General features: G+C 34.3%; 1 protein-coding gene and 1 long non-coding RNA gene across 3 annotated transcripts; one reads left to right on the top strand and one right to left on the bottom strand.

Annotated features, from left to right (window-relative positions):
* Nucleotides 1-5,183: 5,183 nt before the first annotated feature.
* Nucleotides 5,184-23,558, bottom strand: LOC125650733 (uncharacterized). Of its 2 annotated transcripts, none has more exons than XM_048879256.2 (13): nucleotides 23,335-23,558; nucleotides 23,113-23,163; nucleotides 22,839-22,927; nucleotides 21,239-21,566; nucleotides 20,984-21,069; nucleotides 20,295-20,490; nucleotides 19,100-19,219; nucleotides 18,735-18,823; nucleotides 18,289-18,493; nucleotides 14,291-14,410; nucleotides 13,607-13,695; nucleotides 12,743-12,947; nucleotides 5,184-5,747 (listed from the first exon to the last, which is right to left on the bottom strand). In XM_048879256.2, the coding sequence occupies exons 2-13, from the start codon at nucleotides 23,140-23,142 to the stop codon at nucleotides 5,631-5,633; spliced, it is 1,674 nt and encodes a 557-aa protein (XP_048735213.2). In that variant the 5' UTR covers nucleotides 23,143-23,163; nucleotides 23,335-23,558; the 3' UTR covers nucleotides 5,184-5,630. The 2 variants fall into 2 exon arrangements, with proteins under 2 accessions (XP_048735213.2, XP_048735214.2); XM_048879257.2 differs by having other exon boundaries at nucleotides 23,270-23,360.
* LOC130055085 (uncharacterized) lies at nucleotides 8,328-10,275 on the top strand. Its single transcript, XR_008803313.1, has 3 exons — nucleotides 8,328-8,783; nucleotides 9,729-9,813; nucleotides 9,944-10,275. It is a non-coding gene; the product is annotated as an uncharacterized LOC130055085 (long non-coding RNA).
* Nucleotides 23,559-24,174: the final 616 nt, after the last annotated feature.

The raw sequence follows: 24,174 nt of genomic DNA, 5'->3' as shown, positions 1-24,174 counted from the left end.
ATGTATGATATTAATGGAGGACTATGTTTAATTTTATAACTATGCTATGGTGTGTTGGTGGGTGGTATGTATGATACTAATGGAGGACTATGTTTAATTTTATAACTATGCTATGGTGTGTTGGTGGGTGGTATGTATGATATTAATGGAGGACTATGTTTAATTTTATAACTATGCTATGGTGTGTTGGTGGGTGGTATGTATGATATTAATGGAGGACTATGTTTAATTTTATAACTATGCTATGGTGTGTTGGTGGGTGGTATGTATGATATTAATGGAGGACTATGTTTATTTTTATAACTATGCTATGGTGTGTTGGTGGATGGTATGTATGATATTAATGGAGGACTATGTTTAATTTTATAACTATGCTATGGTGTGTTGGTGGGTGGTATGTATGATATTAATGGAGGACTATGTTTATTTTTATAACTATGCTATGGTGTGTTGGTGGGTGGTATGTATGATATTAATGGAGGACTATGTTTATTTTTATAACTATGCTATGGTGTGTTGGTGGGTGGTATGTATGATATTAATGGAGGACTATGTTTATTTTCATAACTATGCTATGGTGTGTTGGTGGGTGGTATGTATGATATTAATGGAGGACTATGTTTATTTTTATAACTATGCTATGGTGTGTTGGTGGGTGGTATGTATGATATTAATGGAGGACTATGTTTATTTTTATAACTATGCTATGGTGTGTTGGTGGGTGGTATGTATGATATTAATGGAGGACTATGTTTATTTTCATAACTATGCTATGGTGTGTTGGTGGGTGGTATGTATGATATTAATGGAGGACTATGTTTATTTTTATAACTATGCTATGGTGTGTTGGTGGGTGGTATGTATGATATTAATGGAGGACTATGTTTATTTTTATAACTATGCTATGGTGTGTTGGTGGATGGTATGTCGGTATACATGGATAGTGTTTCCTTTTCGAGCAATGCAATGACGACCTTGAGATTAAGTAGGACATTGTTGACAAGTCATTTTACTTTTACTTGTTCAGCATTAGAAACTCTTTTCTCTGTCACAAAGACACCTCTATTGCGGATGAGGATATTATTTTGGGTAGGGTATAATAGGATGCAGTGGTAAGTGTCTTTGTTTCTTTAAAAGCTGCTCCATGTCATGCAGTCATTTCCCATGTTCTTGCGTTGGGCATAGTCTCTCGCATATTGAGGAAACCATAGAATGAAAGTAGAGTAGTTTTATATGTGAGTTTTGAAAAAGTTGTACTTAAATTAAAAACTAGTACGCCACGTTATATGGTTTACGGTGAAACTGGGCGATATCCTTTATATATAACAATTTGTACTATCTAGAATTGATTTTTAATCACCAAACTTTCCAAAATCAATAGCATTAAAACGTATGACTTTTCACCATTTTACACGACCCTTCCTCAAGACAAGGCTTTTTGACATCACAGACAGCTGCCTTTTCAATAAAACACGGAACACAAAAATATTCATATCTTGTGATCAGTCATTCAAATAATTACTTTGTTGAATACCACTCTGATTCCACGCACAGCTATGCTGAAGTTCCTCATATCTACGTGATATTTAGCGATCAAGTTTTCGAACAGTCTGTTGGAATTCCCATGAGCATCAATTGTGCTCCTTTGTTAGCCGACCTATTTTATATTCTTATGAAGCATAATCGAATCAAACGCTTCTACATCAAAAGAAACAGAAATATCTTGTTGTGGCCTTCATCTTAACATTTAGAGACATCGGCGACGTTTTATCTATTAACATGTTCATTTTAATGCATTTGTTGATTCGATATATCCCAGTGAACTCGGAATACAAGATTCTACAGAAGCTTCCATATCTGCTTTATATTGGGATATTTTAATGAACAAAGATGTTAACGGCAAACTGACATCTCAACTTTATGATAAACGGGATGACTTCATCATGTCCATCGTCAACTTCCCATATTTATGTAAAAATATTTCATTATCACCTCCATATGATGTGTATATATCTTAACTGATTCGATACGCAAGAGCATGTTCTGCATATGATAAATTTTTAAATCGAGACAAGCTACTGATATATAAGTTGATGATACAGGAGTTTCAACGGTCTCTTTTGAAGTCAACATTTCACAAATTCTTTGGACATTATAATGATTTTATTTGCAAAGGCAAGCTGTCATTATAGTCGAATCCTGTCTGACGTGTTTCATACAAGCCGTTCTTTACATACTGATTTTGACTACGGATTACTCCGTTTACCTAATCGAGATAGATGATCCATGGCGGGTGTGACCGGTCAACAGGGGTGGGACCGGATGTCTAGGAGGGGTAACTTCGGGTTGTTTTTGTTCTGTTTTGGATATAAATACTAATGCCAAAATTTGTTTGCTTCGCCCTCAAACACGGTCACGCCGTAAAACATATTAGCCTTTAGGATATACACAGGTTCACTTGAGTGTACAAATAGTTGAATTCTGTTAACCATGTTTCCACTATATATAAATAGTTAAATACAACTGGAGGAGTATTGTATTCAGTATGAAACTATGCCTTGGAAAAATCCTTTCATACTGCCACCAGTTGGAACTGTTAAGCTTAAGTGCAAGCATTGCAGTTCTTACATATACGCAACTTTGCCTAAACGCTACCTCTCTATTCCAGCCTCTTTGGCTCCAGTGCAAATATCATTTAGCATTGCTGGAAGAATCTTTCATCCTGACAGATGCAGACTGAATGATGAAACTTTTCAAAAACTCAAGATGATTAAATGTAATTCTGTGACTTGCAGGAGATTTGATGTTTCACGAACGAGATTATATTTGTATGTTCAATAATTAAATGTAACATCAACATTCCTTTTTTCGGGCCGTGAGAACGGAGCTCTCCCTATAGGTAACACGTATATACATGTTTAAAAGGAAAATATAGGAAAATAATGAAAAATTAAACCATACCTATGGAACTTGAAAAGTTTGGGTACCAATGGCGTCGATTCGAATATTAGCGCGTGGACATGTATTCCTCCATTTTGAATCTCGTCTACCCTAGTTCACGTCATTCTGAGATGTTACATAAAATCCGTAAAAACCTGTAAATCTTATTTTCTTAATTTGATCCCAATGGCGTCGATTCGAATACTAGCGCGTGGACATGTATTTCTCCATTTTGAATCTCGTGTACCCAAGTTCACGTCGTTCTGAGATGTTGCATAAAATCCGTAAAAGCATGTAAATCTTATTTTCTTAATCAGGCCCTATAATCACTCCTGGTGTCGAGTAACGCGATTGTTCCTCGTCTCCTACTATGTTTATGAATTTGCTAAACACCGACGCTGAATATGACGTCACAACCAAATGCGCTGTTTACATTAGTTGGATTGAAATTCCCACGTTCAATGAATAGGCGGATCAAAACTGTCTAAAGTTAGAATACTTTGATTGAGCTCTGTCCTCACACTTTAGGTGCAAACTTCGAAATATTTTTTGTCCTGTTTTGGATCTACATACTAATGCTAATACTTTTTGCTTCGCCCTCAAACACGGTCACGCCGTAAAGCATATCATACATGCATATATATAAAAACCTCAAAGTAATCGATTATTAATCGATTACATCCTCCTAAGGAATCGATTGCAATCGATTACAGAAGAATAATGACTGTAATCGATTAATAATCGATTACACAAAACCCTCCAAGTAATCAATTATTAATCGATTACATTTTTGAATAATCGTGCCCATCCCTGGCTATGACAACAAATTGAGTAAGATTGTTAAATGATAACTCCTTTTGTCGTAACTGAACAACAATGGTATGTCCAGACATCGTTATCACTTGTGAGTATATTGACAGAACTTTGCGAAATACGATTACTTATTTTACTCTTCATTCATATGTTGATTTGATATATCCCAATGAACTCGAAATAAAAGACACCACAGAGTCTTCCACATCTGCTTCGTATTTAGACATTTTATTGAACATACATGCTAACGGCAAACAAAGAACTCAACTTTATGACAAACAGGATGATTTCAGCTTTTCCGTCGACAACTTCCCATATCTATGTGGCAATATTCCAGTATCACCTGCATATGGTGTTTATGTCTCTCAACTGATTCGATATACAAGAGCTTGTTCAGCGAATGATCAGTTTTGAAATCGAGACAGGCTACTGAAGCTGAAATCATCCCGTTTGTCATAAAGTTGAGTTGTTAATTTGCCTTTAATACCTATTTTCAATAAAAATAAGTACGAAGCAGACGTGGAAGACTCTGTGGTGTCCTTTATTTCGAGTTCACTGAGGTATATAAATCAACATACACGTATAAATGAAATTGATTATCGTCAACAGTTAAACCAGCGTCGATATATCTAAATGTTGAGTTGAAGGCCACAGCAAGACATATTTTCTTCTCATGTAGAAGCTTTTGAATACATTCTGCCTCGTAAGAACACAAGGAAAGGTCAGTTAGCAAAGGAGCACAGTTCGTGCCTGTGGAAAGTCCAACATACGATTGGAAGACTTGATCATGAAGAAGCACGAAAATAATGTCTATGAAGAACTTCAGTATGAAAGGTGAAAATAACGAACAGTGATCAATCTCATACCTCCTATAAGCAATACAAAATAGAGAGTTGGGCAAACACGGACTCCTGGACACACCAGAAGTAGGATCAGGTGCCTAGGAGGACTAAGCATCTTCTGGCGACCGGTAAAAGTAGGGAGTTGGACAAACACATACCCCTGGATATACCAGAGGTGAGATCAGGTGCCAAGAAGGAGTAAGCGTCCCCGTTCGACCGGTCACACCCGCCGCGCGTCCTATATATTGATAAGGTAAACGGAGTAATCCGTAGTGAAAATGCTTGTGCCAGAAACAAATGTTTCTTAATTTAAGAGTATTTGTGCGTGGAATCAGAATGGTTTTTAGCAAAGTATTTTTTGGATGAATGATCACTAAATATGAATATTTCGTTTTTCAATATTATTTTTTTGAAGACGCAACTGTCTATGCCTGACGTGAATCAAAGGAATTTTCAACATTTAAGTGAAAAACAAGAAATTCCAAGGTAGAAATAATCAAAAGTTTAATGGAAACTCATTAGATATTCAAAAGCAATTTAAAAGTAGGAATAAACAATACTTTAAGTGAAAAACAAGAAATTCCAAGGTAGAAATAATCAAAAGTTTAATGGAAACCCATAAGATATTCAAAAGCAATTTAAAAGTAGGAATAAGCAATACGTTAAGTGAAAAACAAGAAGCAATTCCAGTATTTTTCATTTATTTATACTGGAAATAATACTTCTTACAAAATATTTCTTACCTTTGAAAAAATAAAAGGAATATATATGGGACTACAAGTAGATACAATGATGTGGACTGGATATATTGATTTAAAGTACATATGTTATCTAATGAAGAGGACGCTCAATCATTCATACATGTTATCAAATTACAGGATTTGAAGAACTAAGTAGGCATTAATTGCAGACTTTTACTTATTATCAATATTGCACTTTGCGATGTATTCTAACATGAATAAACAAAAGGATATTTATGCCCCTTATATAATCCATTGTTATTTCATTATTCGTGTTCTTTTTGCTAACTGACATTTAAACCACTACTTCCGGATCGTAGAAGTTGCAGTCTCCCTCCATGGTAAGATGGCTGATTCTTTCCAACGGAAGGCGATGATTAAAATCAATGAAGTACTGACCGTTAACGTACGTCTGTAAATAGAGAATGTTATAGTTTAATCCAAACATTGGTGTTCAGCTCTCATAACAGTGTTATTGACTTCACTAACTTAACACTGGTCTTCAGTTGTTGTCATAATAGTGTTACTGACTAACTTAATACTGGTGTCCAGTTGTCATAATAGTGTTATTGACTTCACTAACTTAACACTGGTCTTCAGTTGTCATAATAGTGTTACTGACTAACTTAATACTGGTGTTCAGCTCTCATAATAGTGTTATTGACTTCACTAACTTAACACTGGTCTTCAGTTGTTGTCATAATAGTGTTACTGACTAACTTAATACTGGTGTTCAGCTCTCATAATAGTGTTATTGACTTCACTAACTTAACACTGGTCTTCAGTTGTTGTCATAATAGTGTTACTGACTAACTTAATACTGGTGTCCAGTTGTCATAATAGTGTTATTGACTTCACTAACTTAACACTGGTCTTCAGTTGTTGTCATAATAGTGTTACTGACTAACTTAATACTGGTGTCCAGTTGTCATAATAGTGTTATTGACTTCACTAACTTAACACTGGTCTTCAGTTGTTGTCATAATAGTGTTACTGACTAACTTAATACTGGTGTCCAGTTGTCATAATAGTGTTATTGACTTCACTAACTTAACACTGGTCTTCAGTTGTTGTCATAATAGTGTTACTGACTAACTTAATACTGGTGTTCAGCTCTCATAATAGTGTTATTGACTTCACTAACTTAACACTGGTCTTCAGTTGTTGTCATAATAGTGTTACTGACTAACTTAATACTGGTGTCCAGTTGTCATAATAGTGTTATTGACTTCACTAACTTAACACTGGTCTTCAGTTGTTGTCATAATAGTGTTACTGACTAACTTAATACTGGTGTCCAGTTGTCATAATAGTGTTATTGACTTCACTAACTTAACACTGGTCTTCAGTTGTTGTCATAATAGTGTTACTGACTAACTTAATACTGGTGTCCAGTTGTCATAATAGTGTTATTGACTAGAAATGAGGGCAACATTATGTTTGTTAGACTAAAATGGGACATAAAGACCATGATTATGCAGGTGATAATGGACTATTGCTACACAAGTATGGGAAGTTGACGAGGGTGAAGCTGAAGTTTGTCATAAAATTGTGTGGTTGTTTGCTGTTCATATCTAGGGTCAATAAAATATCCAATATATTAGCAGACATTGAAGACTCTTTGTGATGCCTTTTATTTCAAGTTCACTGGGATACAACACCCTATATTCTTTAAGTGTCGGATCTAAGAAGATACAAGGCCAGAAAAGATATATATATATATATATATATATATATAGCAATAGACGTCTCTAAGATAAACAACTTTATATTCAATATTATTTGTATTCACCTGAGAATGGATGTTAAAATCCAGAAAGCGCTAGTGATTTTTATTTTTAAAAATATATTTTGGAACTGCATATTTTCCTGCTTTTTTATTGAATTATTTTGACTGTGTGATATCAACTCTTTCTATTTGGATTATATATATATATATACATATGTATATCTATCTATCTATCTATCTATCTATCTATCTATCTATCTATATATCTATATATATATATATATATATATATATATATACGGCGCGGGTTCGAATCTCGCTCGCGCCGGTAAGTGAGAAAGTTTCCCAGTTTACTTTCGGAAGGTCGGTGGTCTCTTCCCAGGTATATTGTATCTGGGTTCTCTCTTCCACCAATAAAAACTGGGCGCCACCAGATAACTGAAAAATTGTTGAGTGTGGCGAAAAACACCAATCAATCAATATATATACATGTATATATAATGTTCTCGAGGGTGGACATTTTGAAATGTGGCAACTTTGACCTTGAACTATCAGATTTGTCGAAATGCGTATCTGGTGCATCCAAATTGGTACCGTATAAGTTTTACATTATGACCCCTGGGTCGAGGCCTCTGCTAGTGGACTGTTAGTCCCCGAGGGTCTCTACAGCCCAGTAGCTAAGTACTTCGTTACTAGCTTGAAAATACGGATGTATATTTAAATGCTGTCATAAAATTTAGAAATTAATTTCAAAATTAAGGATTATCTCCCTCAAGCATAGCTCTTATCCTTAGACGAATTTGACTCCACGTTTTTGGCACACTGTTTTTCCCTATAATAGCTCTAAAACTTCATTGTTATTTCGGATTTCAAACATTTCGGTTGAGCATCACTGAAGAGATATTATTTGTCGAAATGCGCATCTGGTGCATCCAAATTGGTACCGTATAAGTTTTACATTGCAAATACCTTGATATCTCGGTCAATTTTAAAAGTATGAAATCTCTGTATTGTGTAATTCAAAATTTATCGACGAATATCAAGTTGATGCAAAAACAAAGAAACAAAGAGATAAACATTTCTCACATTATCACCAGTGTGAGATCAACTTTACCCATGTGAGACAGCCATGTGAGATTTTTGTGTCTCACACTGCTGCGAAGTCATTTGATTGTGAAGTCATATATTTTCTATGGTAATCATAGAAAATATATGACGTCACAATCACGGTGAAGAAAAATATTTCGTATTGTTTTCTTTAAGGTAGAGACCGATAGCAACCACGTGATCAGTAAAAATCGTGTATTTTCACGTGAAATTATTTTTCGGAATTCCGTACATCGTCATAGAGTAGTTGAAAAACAAAAAGGGGTTCCGAAAGTACAAGTTGTTGCTGTGACTGAATCGATGATTGAGAGGGTCGTCTCGACGAAAGATAGAGAAATTTGGCCATAGTTTAGATTAGGAATACGTCAATGTAATAATAGTAGACTAAATGTTTCGTCCGTGCAGAATGGCACTTTTTACCTCACGAAATTCACCACCATGCATAGCTGCGCTACGTAAACAAAGTTGTTGATGTAGCGTGATCGTGATGTCCGAGTGCTGCGAGTTTCAATACTGTTTATGTAGTCATTGAGAGTTTAAACAAAGTTTCTTCTGAGAAGAGGAATTCGATGGATGCATTCAACGTGGACAACGAAATCATAATTTCGTTTGGTAAGTGAAAAGAATGGCAAATTGTATTCAACCCACTTTTCCTCTGCTATTTCACAACGCGATTTTATAATAACATCTACAAACGCACAACTTGGAGCTGTTTCATTTTTTGTGCATTTATGTATTCCATATGTGCCCAAAATATAACTCCTACATGTGCATGTAATTGTAAATGGATGTCATGTATATGCCAGATTTGGAAAACAAATAGGGCTCTCACAAGTTTGGGGGGGGGGGGGGGGGTGTTGCACTAAAATTCTATTTGGTATAAATGATAGTACTTATAGTATCTTGAAATTTCTTTGACCTAAGAGATATTTCAAATCTGGGGTTTCATGTTTCATACAAGCATTAGGTCTACAAAACTTTATTTAAAATATTTGTAAAATCACAAGCCCCCCTCATAGGCAAATAAATGTATTGTATGAAAATAAGATATGTATGTCCTTCTCTTGACCCACACTCCGTAAAGGAGACAGGTCTGATAAATCTAGAGTTGACTTGTTTTGATATTATTAGAATGAACTGGCAGTTTATGAAAACATATCTGTCATCTCATATTGTAATATGATAATTATGATGTTTATTCACCTCATTAAGGACCCGGGGGTGGGAGGGTATGTACAGTTTAAATATAAGGTAACTATAACAATATGAAATAAATAACAATCATGCAGATGTATTACTACTGCAAGAGTTCACATTGCTGCACTGCACACATTTAACATACATGTAGTGTTACATATGTAATACTGATTTCAGACAAGATTTTAAAAATTAACAATAAAATACATATTATGTGTGTAATTTTCAATATATCAGCATTTTAAAGTTCACTGAACATGCATTGAGACACACAATTTTAAAATTGACATTGTCTGACACAGTATAATTAATGATTAATACTGACTGTGCAAATATTAATTATGATGATTTTTTTCTAAGCATCATCCTAAGGACCAGTGCAAGTTGAAATGGGCTTCCAGCCAACAACTTCAACAGCAATTTGCCATGAAAATCAGCAAGAAAGGTACAATATTTTCTATCTTAGTAAGATAGAATTTTTCATTTTAACACCAGACATTTATAAAGACAATTCTTAGTATATTAGATATTCATCTTTTTTTCAATATTTGAATATACACAATATATTTTAACAGGTACTTCATTTACATTGATGATGTCATATCCCCTGGACCCCACAACTTTACAGGTTACAGAGAAAATTCAAGAACGTCTGCAAAATGTGGGACTTGGATAGAATCAATAATGTATTTGTGAGCCCAGAGCAATGTCTATATTGTGCAACATACTAAAGTGTGAATTTAATGGAAAACAAGTACATGTACTCATGTATTACATGTCTTTTTTAAAGACAATAATATTGTATACATATAGAGGAAGTGTCATTGTTGATTATTCTAAGTTTTTGATATATCAAAATCAGTAAACATTTCTAAATGAAAATAAAATACCAATTTTATAACTTTAATCAATGTGTTTGAATTTCTCATTTTCTACCCCACCCCCCTTACACACACACAGTGCATATATACTGTGAATGCAATATGCATGCATTCTAAGTTATCCAAGTGAGTTTTTATTTCAGTGTGAGACTACAAGTAGGATTCATAAACTTTTGAAGAGACATATATATTTGTGAGAGCAAGATAGCTGATATGAGCCTTGAGATCAATGAGTCGAGCCGCGGTGGTGGTCTAGAGGTAAGAGCGTCCGCCCCGCATCCGGAAGGCCAGGGTTCGAATCCCGGCCGCGACAGACCTGAGTTGTTGAAACGGGTAGTGACAGTTCCATTGCCAAACGCTCAGCATCAGGTGTGAATGTCACTGGTCCTCGGAGATGACCTTCAAAACGGATGCCCAGTGTCACAGTAGATGTGGCACGCTAAAGAACCCTCACTGCTCAATGGCCGTAAGCGCCGAGCAAAGGTCTAAATTTAAAGCCATTCACCGATCTTGGTAACGTCTCCATATGAGTAGAAAATTCTCGAGAGGGACGTTAAACAAGATACAATCAATCAATCCATGGATCGATTGGGTGGAAATCTTTCCATTGATATTAAATATAAATTTGTTATTTAAACATATTTGGTGCACTATGCTGTATAATCATATCAATTTCTTATAATAGGTAATCGTGTCTGGTTATTGTAAAAAAAAATGTATGAAAAATAACTAAATATTAATGCAATCATTGTGAGTGCAAAAAGGTCAATTGCAAGAGCACATACATAAATGCATTGGCGGGTGTAAGGGGTGGGGAGGGGGAGGGGGGGGGCAACCGGCGCGAGCCCCCCTAAAATTTTCAAGTTTAAAGTAAATCGTGGTCTCTTGTTTAGAGAAATATATACGATAAAAGAAGCCATAATTTCCTCCACTCTCAGAGAAATAAATGTCTGACAAAATCTTTTGATTTATTGAATTACTTTTAGTGGGAGAACTGCTATTTTTTTCCAAAAACCCTTAAAATTTGCGTTATTTTATTAATTTCACCTTATTAAAAATGACAGAAAATAATAAAAATGACTACATAGGAGACATATTTTAAGCCCTGTAAAATCCAGGAGTTTCTGGGGAATCCCCCCCCCCTCTTCAAGGCGGCCCCCAGACCCCTGCCTCATACAGTTGCACCCCCCCCCCCAACTTCAATTCCTGATCCGCCCCTGAAATAGCTTATAGAAACCTTCTTATTGTCATGTTCAATTTTCAAAGAGGTAATTTGGGAATGCTTAAACATTTTAGGTTAGAAAAAGATCAGTAGTTTATCTCTGCTGGCTGAATCTTTCTTCTCAATGCACCGAGTGCAATTCATGACGTCTATGTTCCTGCTCATTCTTTCTCCTCCATACCATGCAGTATATTAAAGGGGTTGGGGTGTAATGGAAACATTTGTTATAACAAATATAAATTGTATTTCAATTTTTTGTGGGGATTTTTATTTGGGAAAACTCTTGATATTAATCATCAAATATGATGACGTATGATAAATCTATATTCTGAGTGTAAGTGCACAAAGGTCAACAACGAGAACTACAACAAAATATAAGCTAGAATTTGAAATACATACTTTCTGTATTATATTTATTAATTTAAAAAAGGTATTACAAAGAATCTTCGAATTTCAGCAAGCTGTTTTTGATGGATTGTTTACAACATCTTTTAATAACCCTTTTTCTTACGAAAATGTGTAGTTTGTTAAAAGGGGGTGGGGTTAGGAATTTTTTGCTAGTTCCATATTGAACCCCATTATAGTGTATAATTTTTTTCATATATTTTACTTACTAATAGACTGACCACTTAATGAAATAAAATAAGAAATTTGATGGGTAATTTTTTTGCAGCTTAAGCAAAGGTATGACCCTGTGTGCAAATATTGTGCACTATTTTAAGGTAATTAGCCAATGTAGCTCTGTTGAAGTAGTGTTGTTGCATGTTAATAATGATTGCTGAACTTGAAATTGATGTGTAAGATACAATTATGTGAAAGGTTGTTTGGAACCATATATGACAAGTTATGATCCTTTTTACAATAAAAATGTTATAGCTCTATTTGTATATTGCTCTCTACTTATTTTTCTTCACTTTTTACGCTTTACAAGGACTAAAGAAGGTGTTATTAAAATCACAATATTTCTCAAAAACAAGGTCGATTACCTACATTGATTTTTTATTATGTTTTATATCGAAGCTTCATCATAAACATATATCAAAATAAAAAAAATTCAATGGTTAATTTTTTTTAGCATCAACCTATCAATCTCTACCTTAAATTTCAATTTGATATAGCTTTCTGGTGGACAATCTTCGGGTTTTTTTTTTTAGTTTACACCTATTGTGTAAACCATTTACGGGTATGCTCTTTCTGGCTATCTAATTAGTTAGAATGATTCAAAACAACATTTACAGGGGTAACATGCTCACATGCAAGTAGGTACCCACCACAAATTTCTCTCGTCTGACAAAAAACACAATTTCGAATGTGTTTCCGGTTTCGAAAGGGAAGTTTGGAATTTCCGTCTCTTCCCGTCCCCATCTGTTGAATTCTCGATGATTTCTGACCACCATTCTGTCGTTATTTCGAGGGTTGAAGTGAAACTCAATATCCCCATCTTCTCTGTCGTCACAGGCAAAATTAATGGCAAACCTGAATAGGGAATTAAATGTTATCAGTTGAACTCCAGTATCTCGAACATCGATATCTCGAAGTGAGATGGAAGTCCCAACTAAATTTTCTTTATGTATTTTAACCTCGATATCTCGAACCCTCATATATGTATCTCTAAGTTTTTCTTGGCCCATCGAGTTCGAAATAACGAGGTTTTACTCTATTTGTACATGTATTTCATCACATTATTTTGCATGGATATCGTATTTTTACTACATATTTTTGTCATCATATCTCGTGTAATTTTCGCCGTGAAATTTATTCCTTGATAGAGAAAAAAATATATTTCTTGAATTACAAATATAGAACATTACAAGGTTGTTAATAGCAGAGGAAAGAGTAAAACAGAGAACATGCATATAAATGTTAATGGAATCTCCATGGGTCACAAACGCTTTTATAAAGATGAATGCTAATCCTTTCCCATACTTATATGAAGGGTGAAGATAACGAACAGTGATCAATCTCATAAATTCCACAAGCAATACAAAATATATATTGATAGCACATCAATGTACAGTATTTTAAATGGGCATTGTAAGCTCGTTAAACTGAAGGGACGAACATTCCGAATAATCAGAATTTGAAGTCAGCTGCGTTTCGTTCCAATGTTAATCCACAAAAGGTAAAACAATTACCTTTGCCAATTCTTTTTTGGTGTGCCCTGGAGAATGACCCAGGTTCCCGGTTGGACTCCACCCTGTAAACGCTCCCAAATAGGCTTCTCCTGGAAAAAATCACAATCAATATGCCGGTTTCGAGATAAGTCCGAGTTATTTCCCTTTGGAGAACTCTTGTACTTAGTAAGGTGCAAAACAACTTGTTTACACGCGGGAGTGGGACATATATTCATCACTGCATAAGTGAATCTGCTCAGTAAGTTTATCATACGCAGTTTCATCACCTAATTTCGACTGGTACACAAATTAAGTAAATGATAAGTATTCAATACTTGGAATTCTTATTATATTACGTTATTTTGTTACTCCTACCTATCATATCCAGGACATTGTTTGGAAATATGGCATTGCATTTATGTTTCCACTTTAGTAAAACCTTTCTTTTGATGGTATTTTATATTTCCTACATCAAGTATTTAAAAAGAAGTCGGTCATTATAAATTTTATCATCTTTCTCGTTGACTGTAGTACCACTCTGTCCCACCTAAGCATTCAAAGTTCCACTAAATGCACCTCCTACATAGGGAAGCTCTAATCTCGAAACTGGCGTATTACTTATATACAATGCACAGAGAGAGAGAGAGAGAGAGAGAGAGAGAGAGAGAGAGAGAGAGAGAGAGATAGAGAGAGAGAGAGAGTTACCAGTCTCTTCATCAGAAGTGTTTCCAAGATGAAGACCTCTCCAGAGACCCGGATTGACTGTATGTTATCCACACTCCCCCGCATTCTGTAGTTGCTAATCTTCACGCCATTGACAAAAATCTAGAAGATGATAGGCAGGCATTATAAATGATTAATAGTATATTTCATTGATATATGATAATTTTAGCATTCACTTCTGTGTACCACTGAGATGCCTAAATTTATTTCTATATTATGTACCAATGATATATCATGATTCTAGTGTTCTATATTCAATTGAGATTAATTATTTTGAGACTACCACCAAAGACTATATTTTCTTAGTAAGAGAAACAGTAATTCTACATGTATATGCTGTTTCCACTGTTTTTGTAGTTTATCTGTGACATTTCTAGTGTTTTTGTAGTTTATCTGTGACATTTCTAGTGTTTTTGTAGTTCATCTGTGACATTTCTAGTGTTATTTTAGTTTATCTGTGACATTTTTAGTGTTTTTGTAGTTCATCTGTGACATTTTTAGTGTTTTTGTAGTTTATCTGTGACATTTTTAGTGTTTTTGTAGTTTATCTGTGACATTTTTAGTGTTTTTGTAGTTCATCTGTGACATTTTTAGTGTTTTTGTAGTTTATCTGTGACATTTCTAGTGTTTTTGTAGTTCATCTGTGACATTTCTAGTGTTATTTTAGTTTATCTGTGACATTTTTAGTGTTTTTGTAGTTTATCTGTGACATTTTTAGTGTTTTTGTAGTTTATCTGTGACATTTCTAGTGTTTTTGTAGTTTATCTGTGACATTTTTAGTGTTTTTGTAGTTTATCTGTGACATTTCTAGTGTTTTTGTAGTTTATCTGTGACATTTCTAGTGTTTTTGTAGTTTATCTGTGACATTTCTAGTGTTTTTGTAGTTCATCTGTGACATTTTTAGTGTTTTTGTAGTTTATCTGTGACATTTTTAGTGTTTTTGTAGTTTATCTGTGACATTTCTAGTGTTTTTGTAGTTTATCTGTGACATTTTTAGTGTTTTTGTAGTTTATCTGTGACATTTCTAGTGTTTTTGTAGTTTATCTGTGACATTTCTAGTGTTTTTGTAGTTCATCTGTGACATTTTTAGTGTTTTTGTAGTTTATCTGTGACATTTTTAGTGTTTTTGTAGTTTATCTGTGACATTTCTAGTGTTTTTGTAGTTTATCTGTGACATTTCTAGTGTTTTTGTAGTTTATCTGTGACATTTTTAGTGTTTTTGTAGTTTATCTGTGACATTTCTACTGTTTTTGTAGTTCATCTGTGACATTTCTAGTGTTTTTGTAGTTCATCTGTGACATTTCTAGTGTTATTTTAGTTTATCGGTGGTATTTCTAGTGTTATTGCAACGAGAAAATTTTTCTTCTCATATAGAAGCTTTTTGAATAAATTAAGATTTAAAAAAGTCGGCTAATAAAGGAGCATAATTTGGGCCCATAGGGATTTTAACTGGCTGTTGAAAGACTTGATCACCAAAAATCATGTAGATATTGTCAATGAGGAACTCCAGCATCATTTTAATATGATCAACTCCAGAGTACTTGTGCGTAAAATCAGAGTAATGTTTAGTGTTATTGTAGTTGATCTGTGACGTTTCTAGTGTTAGTTTATAATGTTTACTGTTATTATAGTTGATCTGTGACATTTCTAGTGTTAGTTTATAATGTTTACTGTTATTATAGTTGATCTGTGACGTTTCTAGTGTTAGTTTATAATGTTTACTGTTATTGTAGTTGATCTGTGACGTTTATAGTGTTAGTTTATAATGTTTACTGTTATTATAGTTGATCTGTGACATTTCTAGTGTTAGTTTATAATGTTTAGTGTTATTGTAGTTGATCTGTGACGTTTATAGTGTTAGTTTATAATGTTTACTGTTATTATAGTTGATCTGTGACATTTCTAGTGTTAGTTTATAATGTTTACTGTTATTGTAGTTGATCTGTGACATTTCTAGTGTTAGTTTATAATGTTTACTGGTATTATAGTTGATCTGTGACATTTCTAGTGTTAGTTTATAATGTTTACTGTTATTATAGTTGATCTGTGACGTTTCTAGTGTTAGTTTATAATGTTTACTGTTATTGTAGTTGATCTGTGACGTTTATAGTGTTAGTTTATAATGTTTACTGTTATTATAGTTGATCTGTGACATTTCTAGTGTTAGTTTATAATGTTTACTGTTATTGTAGTTGATCTGTGACGTTTATAGTGTTAGTTTATAATGTTTACTGTTATTGTAGTTGATCTGTGACATTTCTAGTGTTAGTTTATAATGTTTACTGTTATTGTAGTTGATCTGTGACATTTCTAGTGTTAGTTTATAATGTTCACTGTTATTATAGTTGATCTGTGACATTTCTAGTGTTAGTTTATAATGTTTACTGTTATTGTAGTTGATCTGTGACGTTTCTAGTGTTAGTTTATAATGTTTAGTGTTATTGTAGTTGATCTGTGACGTTTCTAGTGTTAGTTTATAATGTTTACTGTTATTATAGTTGATCTGTGACATTTCTAGTGTTAGTTTATAATGTTTAGTGTTATTGTAGTTGATCTGTGACATTTCTAGTGTTAGTTTATAATGTTTACTGTTATTATAGTTGATCTGTGACATTTCTAGTGTTAGTTTATAATGTTTACTGTTATTATAGTTGATCTGTGACATTTCTAGTGTTAGTTTATAATGTTTAGTGTTATTGTAGTTGATCTGTGACGTTTCTAGTGTTAGTTTATAATGTTTAGTGTTATTATAGTTGATCTGTGACATTTCTAGTGTTAGTTTATAATGTTTACTGTTATTGTAGTTGATCTGTGACATTTCTAGTGTTAGTTTATAATGTTTACTGGTATTATAGTTGATCTGTGACATTTCTAGTGTTATTTTATAATGTTTACTGTTATTGTAGTTGATCTGTGACATTTCTAGTGTTAGTTTATAATGTTTAGTGTATTATAGTTGATCTGTGACGTTTCTAGTGTTAGTTTATAATGTTTACTGTTATTATAGTTGATCTGTGACATTTCTAGTGTTAGTTTATAATGTTTAGTGTTATTGTAGTTGATCTGTGACATTTCTAGTGTTAGTTTATAATGTTTAGTGTTATTGTAGTTGATCTGTGACGTTTCTAGTGTTAGTTTATAATGTTTAGTGTTATTGTAGTTGATCTGTGACGTTTCTAGTGTTAGTTTATAATGTTTAGTGTTATTGTAGTTGATCTGTGACATTTCTAGTGTTAGTTTATAATGTTTAGTGTTATTGTAGTTGATCTGTGACGTTTCTAGTGTTAGTTTATAATGTTTACTGTTATTGTAGTTGATCTGTGACGTTTTTAGTGTTAGTTTATAATGTTTACTGTTATTGTAGTTGATCTGTGACGTTTTTAGTGTTAGTTTATAATGTTTAGTGTTATTATAGTTGATCTGTGACATTTCTAGTGTTAGTTTATAATGTTTAGTGTATTATAGTTGATCTGTGACGTTTCTAGTGTTAGTTTATAATGTTTACTGTTATTATAGTTGATCTGTGACATTTCTAGTGTTAGTTTATAATGTTTAGTGTATTATAGTTGATCTGTGACGTTTCTAGTGTTAGTTTATAATGTTTACTGTTATTGTAGTTGATCTGTGACGTTTCTAGTGTTAGTTTATAATGTTTACTGTTATTGTAGTTGATCTGTGACGTTTCTAGTGTTAGTTTATAATGTTTACTGTTATTGTAGTTGATCTGTGACGTTTCTAGTGTTAGTTTATAATGTTTAGTGTTATTATAGTTGATCTGTGACATTTCTAGTGTTTGTTGTAGTTTCTCTGTAGCATTCCTAGTGTTATTGTAACTTACATGTATCTGGGACTTTTCGAATGGCATTTTCGTTTACTTTATGCTCGTATTAGACTACCTTCCAATACAATTACTGTAACAAAGGCTTTGCTATTAGCAAGTACCACAATGTTAATGAAATATTACAACACGTGACATGTACCGAAAATTTGTTTCTCTTCGTCTCAATTTTAACTTCAAATGGTCTGTTTGTCCAGAAAATGGGGGGTAAAGACACCTTCTCCTCTTCCTGCCACGCCCCTCCAAACCGGCTGTTCAAGATAACCTCACGTGTATTTCTCCGAGGATTGAAATGGAAGGAAATGTCATCGGACATAGCAAACCCATTCAAGAAGTTGATTGAAAACCTTTAAAATATAATCAAAGTACTGTGAGTACCCATCAACATATGACTGAATTGCTGAGAACACCCATGAAATATAATCAAAGTACTGTGAGTACTTATCAAAATCACAGAGGATTCATTAATTTAATACAAAATTAAGAAATCAGATTTGCATACTGAAGGGTGCCAAAAGGCTCTATTGTTTAGTAAAATAATGACAGCAAAACGAACAAAATCCCTATGGATTCAATATTTGGACGCACGTATTTCCTTCATCTTTCATCATGCCCTTCAACATGTAGATGTCCCCCTTCTCTAGACCAGATTCAACCTCCGTCACGGAGTCTATTCCCTGTAAGCAGAGAAATGTTTTCAGACTGAGCTATCTAAAACAGAAATACGTGTTCACATGTCCTCTAAAAGAATTGAAAGCTATTTTACCTTACTTACCAATTACACCTATCTGGTAAAGTATTTATGGGTTTTCCTTGGATGAATATTTATAAACACACATTCATATATGTATTCTCAAGGTTTTAAGTCAGTTACATGTAATGTAATGATTAAACTACATGTAGTACCTATTCCGACGTGACGTAATGGAATTACTTGATTACATTTCACCTACCACGGGCTCTAGGCAATCCACATCCAAGATGTTCACACTACCAACAATGTTAAGAATGGAAATCCTGGTTGGGTCCCCTCGATGAAAGAAATCTATGTAGTGTTCATTGTTTACAAACACCTGCGATGAAAAAGTGACTATAATGAAGCGTGGTCAATCTCACAATTCTTATATAAAATGCAAAATTGTAAGAAGGGCAAACACGAACCCCTGGACACACCAGAGGTGGGATCAGGTGTCTCGGAGGAGTAGGTACTAGAAGTATCCGCTATTGACCGGTTACACCCGCCGGGACCCCTATATCTTGATCAGGTAAATGGAGTTATTCGTAGTCAAAATCAGTATGTTTAGAATGGCTTAACAATAGGTATGAAACACATCAGACAACATTTACCTAATGACAGGGTTTATTTGCAAACTAGATCAGAATTTGTGAAATGCTGTCTCCCAAAAGATATTGATTCTTAAAATTTGACTTATTCTTTGAAAATTCATTGAAAACTACTGAATCAAAAATTAATTCATATTCTTCAATGAATAGATGAAATCCACAGGGTTGTCATTTCATCTAACTTTGAGCAAATATTTCGTAATAAAGAATTACGTTTCCGGGTTCCTACTTTTTAAAATTAATTGGATATAGATCATGAAATGTTGATTCCCTTTTCTGAAAAATCGATATTTTTATAAGTGATACCTATATAATAAGGTTGTTTGTCTGACGTCCTGTTGAGAATTTTTCACTCATATTGAGACGTTAACAGTTGAAGGTGAAATTCCATAAATTTAGACCTATGCTTAGCGATTACGACTGTAGCAGTAAGGGTTCTTAAACGTGACAACGCCTACCACAACACGGGGCCTCCGTTTGTAAGGTCGTATCGGAAAGACCCATGATTCTCACATCTATATGCCGAGCGCTTGGCGAATGAGCAATCACTACCTATGTTTACGTCTTAGATTGGCGCGGTCATGGCATAAGAGGGACCCGAACTCACGACCTCCCGGTTACGAAGCAAAAGCTCTAGCAATGAACTACCGCGACCGGTAAATAGAATAGGAGTTATCTAACTTGACAATTGAGGAAGCAATAGGATCTCTTTTCCTTGTGGTTATGTATGACATGTGACAGAAGATTCCTGAATGCAAAAGGGGGTGGGGTGGTGGGAGTGTTAACGGAGCTGATGGTACTAACCGCAAACTTGTCCTCCATGCAGACGAAAGAGGTGTCAAAGTACTGAGAGGGGTAAAATGGTAACCCTGGGGGGCATTCCCTCTCCTCTCTACCCCAGCTTCCTATATATGAGTTTCTAACCACACAGGCCTCTCGGGGACGAGCATTGAAGTGAAAGTAGATGCAGTCGTCTCTATCCATAAAATTTATCGTAAATCTGCAAATTTAATAGTTTACATTGATCACAAATCTGCAAATTTATTACTTTACATTCATCGCAAATGTAAAAATTAAACCGTTTACATTGATCTCGAATCTGCAAATTTGATAGTTTACGCGAGTAAATCTGCAAATCTAATAGTTTACATTTATCGCAAATATGCAAGTTCAATAGTTTACCTTTATCGCAAATATGCAAATTTAATGTTTACATTTATCGCAAATAATGCAAATTTAATAGTTTACATTTATTGCAAATATGCAAATTTAATAGTTTTCATTTATCGCAAATGTAAAACTTCAATTTACAATGATCGCAAATCTACAAATTAAATCAACTCAATATTTATAGCAAATCTGCAAATCAAATCAGTTTTTAAATATTTACAAAAAACTCGCAAATTATACAGTTATATACATCCGCTTTGACCGTAACAAGAAAACTTGTCAAGATGCAATTCCTAAATCCTTTAGCCATACAGAACTCCTACCCGTCATCATCCGTGCACATGCCACGTATCTTTATGGTCTTCCCAATTTTCATTCCGTTGTGTATTCTTGTTTTATATGGAATGATCTAAATCAAAACATTGAAAACAATAAATAAATGCTTTACAATGACTGAAACATGCACTTATTTAACTTCAAACCAGTAAAATATAGTTCGTGTTTACATTGCTTTGAAGCTATGGAAACTGCATCATATTTCATTAAAACATTTTGAAAGAGCACTCTAATTCACTTACGGGTTTGTCTTGGAAAATGACGTCATAATACTCAGTTCCGTCTCCTAGAATGAGGTATTTGCCTTTCCGAAAGTCTATTCGATGAGAAAAGTCCACAAAATGTCTTCCATTGACGTAAGTTTTAAACATTTCTTTGGTGACTTCTATCTTCATACTAAAGGATCTCCCGTCATCAAAGGGAAAATATGGCTGCCACCTCTCTTCGGCGCCCCATACTCCGCCGACCAATGCATTGCGCGCGCATACTCTTTCAGATGGTCGTGGATTAAAGTGGAATACTATGTCTCCATCCCCCATTTTCGATGTTTCAGAAAGATTGATTGAAAACCTTTTGACAAGAATAATGAATTTAATTTCTGCAATTAACGATTAGCAATTTTCAATTGTAGTATAACAGAAGAAGTAACAAGTCATCACTACTCGGTATAAGGCTCGCAAATATACTGTAGAATCATTTAAATTCGTGGGGGCCAATTTTTGTGGATTGCTGAATTTTTACGGGTTCGTGGGGATGTAATTTCGTGGATTTATATATTTGTAAGATTCTTGTATACTAGTTGTCTTTATTCGTTGAGGATGTAAATTCGTGGGTGAGGGGTAACCACGAATTCCACGAAAATTGAGCCACCACGAATTCCAATGATTCCACAGTACCTATATAGTGTTCTTTCTTTTGTTGTTTTGGGTTCCATTCAATCATTTTTCACCCTATGGAGATGCCACTAGCAGTAAGTGCAGTGCCATGAAGTTTAACCAATGTTTATGATTGTAGCAATGAAGAATTCTTTCTGGTGCCAACGCTTACCGTGACACGTGATAACCGCTTTTATAACGTCATATCCGAAAGACCCTTGCGCTCTTTGCGAAGGAACATTCACTACTTATGTTAAACATTTTAGGCTTGACGCGGCCGCTGGGATTGAGAATTGATTCCAAAACCTTCCGCCTGCGAAGTGACTACTTTAACCCCTTGGGAAATGAATTTCAGCATCTGTCTGAATCCATTTGTAAGTGTGTATTATGTCAATGTCGAATCCAAAAATAAATTGTTTTCTATCGAATGGAATAAGAGATATTTTCCTGTTATTTTGCATTGTAACTATAACCCACTTTATACAACCATAATCAATTAATCATCGGTTGTAATACGGACAATTGGACACATCCGCCTATTGCCATTTTACACGAGGGGTGTACCTCCTTAAACTTCCGTATTTTTGTGTGAGAATCCATTGTTTTCCAGACGAAAGAAAAACCTATTACTCGCACAATGTACTACTTAAACATAAGATGTTTGTATTTAATGTCATTTGCATTTAGCTTCATACAAGAAATACTGATGAACTCTTCCGACAATGCATTTTCACTATCCCACTCCTTTGATTCTGATTTGAACATATATTATTGTGTTATAAATATACAAAGGGAATTGATAACAAGTTCTAGCAAATTAGAAAACCTCTTCCAACTCCTTTGATAACCGAAATACCAGTTTCTTAGTTAAATTTTAATTCTCATACTATCTGATTCAACCCATACAGTATTTTACTGATCCCCTCGCACTATGACAATATATTCATTATCAGACATGCGCACTTACGATTTCGTCCCCCAAGAGACACGCCCCTTCAGGATGATCTGCTTGCCAGGGGAAAGGTCTCCTGGAATATCGTACGCCCGGACTTCATCCTATAGTTTGACGAAAGTTTTATTAAATACAACTCTGTGAAATGCAATGTGTTGATTTATGAATGTGGTTGTTTTTTGGTAATGGAGAACATCTTCAAGAAAATATATAGAATACAGGAAATGTTTAATCATTTAAGATTATGATTGGAAGATAGATGGATTCACTATAACAGTCTTTTACGTACCCTTCTTTTTCCCGTCTCCCTGATCCTCATGATACGCGGTTTGTCTGAAATCTAAAATTGTTAATAAGTAAATTATTACATTTGAATAAATACATTGATAAGCATGCAAGGCGTTTTGTTACAAGTGCAAAAGAGTAGCGTTAAATTGCCATATTACCTAAAGTAATGCTTTAAAAATCCACTTATTTTAAAAGAAGCAACATATACTTTATATATACTTACACCTTCAAGGAAAAAGTCGGAAAAAACTGACACAATCTGCTACTTTTATTTTTTCCCGTCTGATCACGTGACACGAATCTTTCATGTGTACGTGCACGGATTGGGATTGTTTTAACGACCTTCTACGTCTTGTTTGAGAAAACAGGAGTAACTAACAATGATCAATAGTTACTCGACTTCCTCCGAATGGTAACCAATCTTTGTTCTGCTTCGCCACCTGTAGGGATGGGCGGGGCCAAACAACCAATCATGCTGATATTACCGACAGACCAATGACATTGTAGAAAGCAATACCAGCTATCCCGTGTCTGTTGCATCTTATTGACTCACAAACACGGGGAATTGTGGGAAATCTACTTGTTTACCTATATCATCCAATGTAATGATAATGCAGATAAAAGAATTATGTTTTGAATGATCACGTGACAGATATGGAAACAAGTATCTGACATTTAGTAATCTGCGCGCACATTCGTATCGTGATCTAGCGTAATAAATTAATGCTTAAATACGGTAAAATTCACATTTCATCGGATAATAGTCGTCTACGATTTATTAATAAAGCAATCAACCATACAGCGATGAGATAAATAATTCATATGCGTGTTGTGATGGTAATACTCAGGTGTACAATGAGTGAAATATATTTAATCGATGCAATGGTATCATAAATCACAATGAATAATGTTGATAAGCACTTCTGTTATGTTGATTTGTACTGCTCTCGGTCACACGTGGATATACCAGAGGTGGGGTCAGGTGCCTAGGAGGAGTAAGCATCCTCTGTCGATACAGATACAATGCAGTGCAGAACAAACTCCCCACTTTCTTTTTTGATAA

The sequence above is a fragment of the Ostrea edulis genome, chromosome 5 (assembly GCF_947568905.1).
Source record: "Ostrea edulis chromosome 5, xbOstEdul1.1, whole genome shotgun sequence".
In the NCBI taxonomy this organism is placed as follows: Eukaryota; Metazoa; Mollusca; class Bivalvia; order Ostreida; family Ostreidae; genus Ostrea; species Ostrea edulis.
This window is presented reverse-complemented; position numbering and strand designations above follow the sequence as displayed.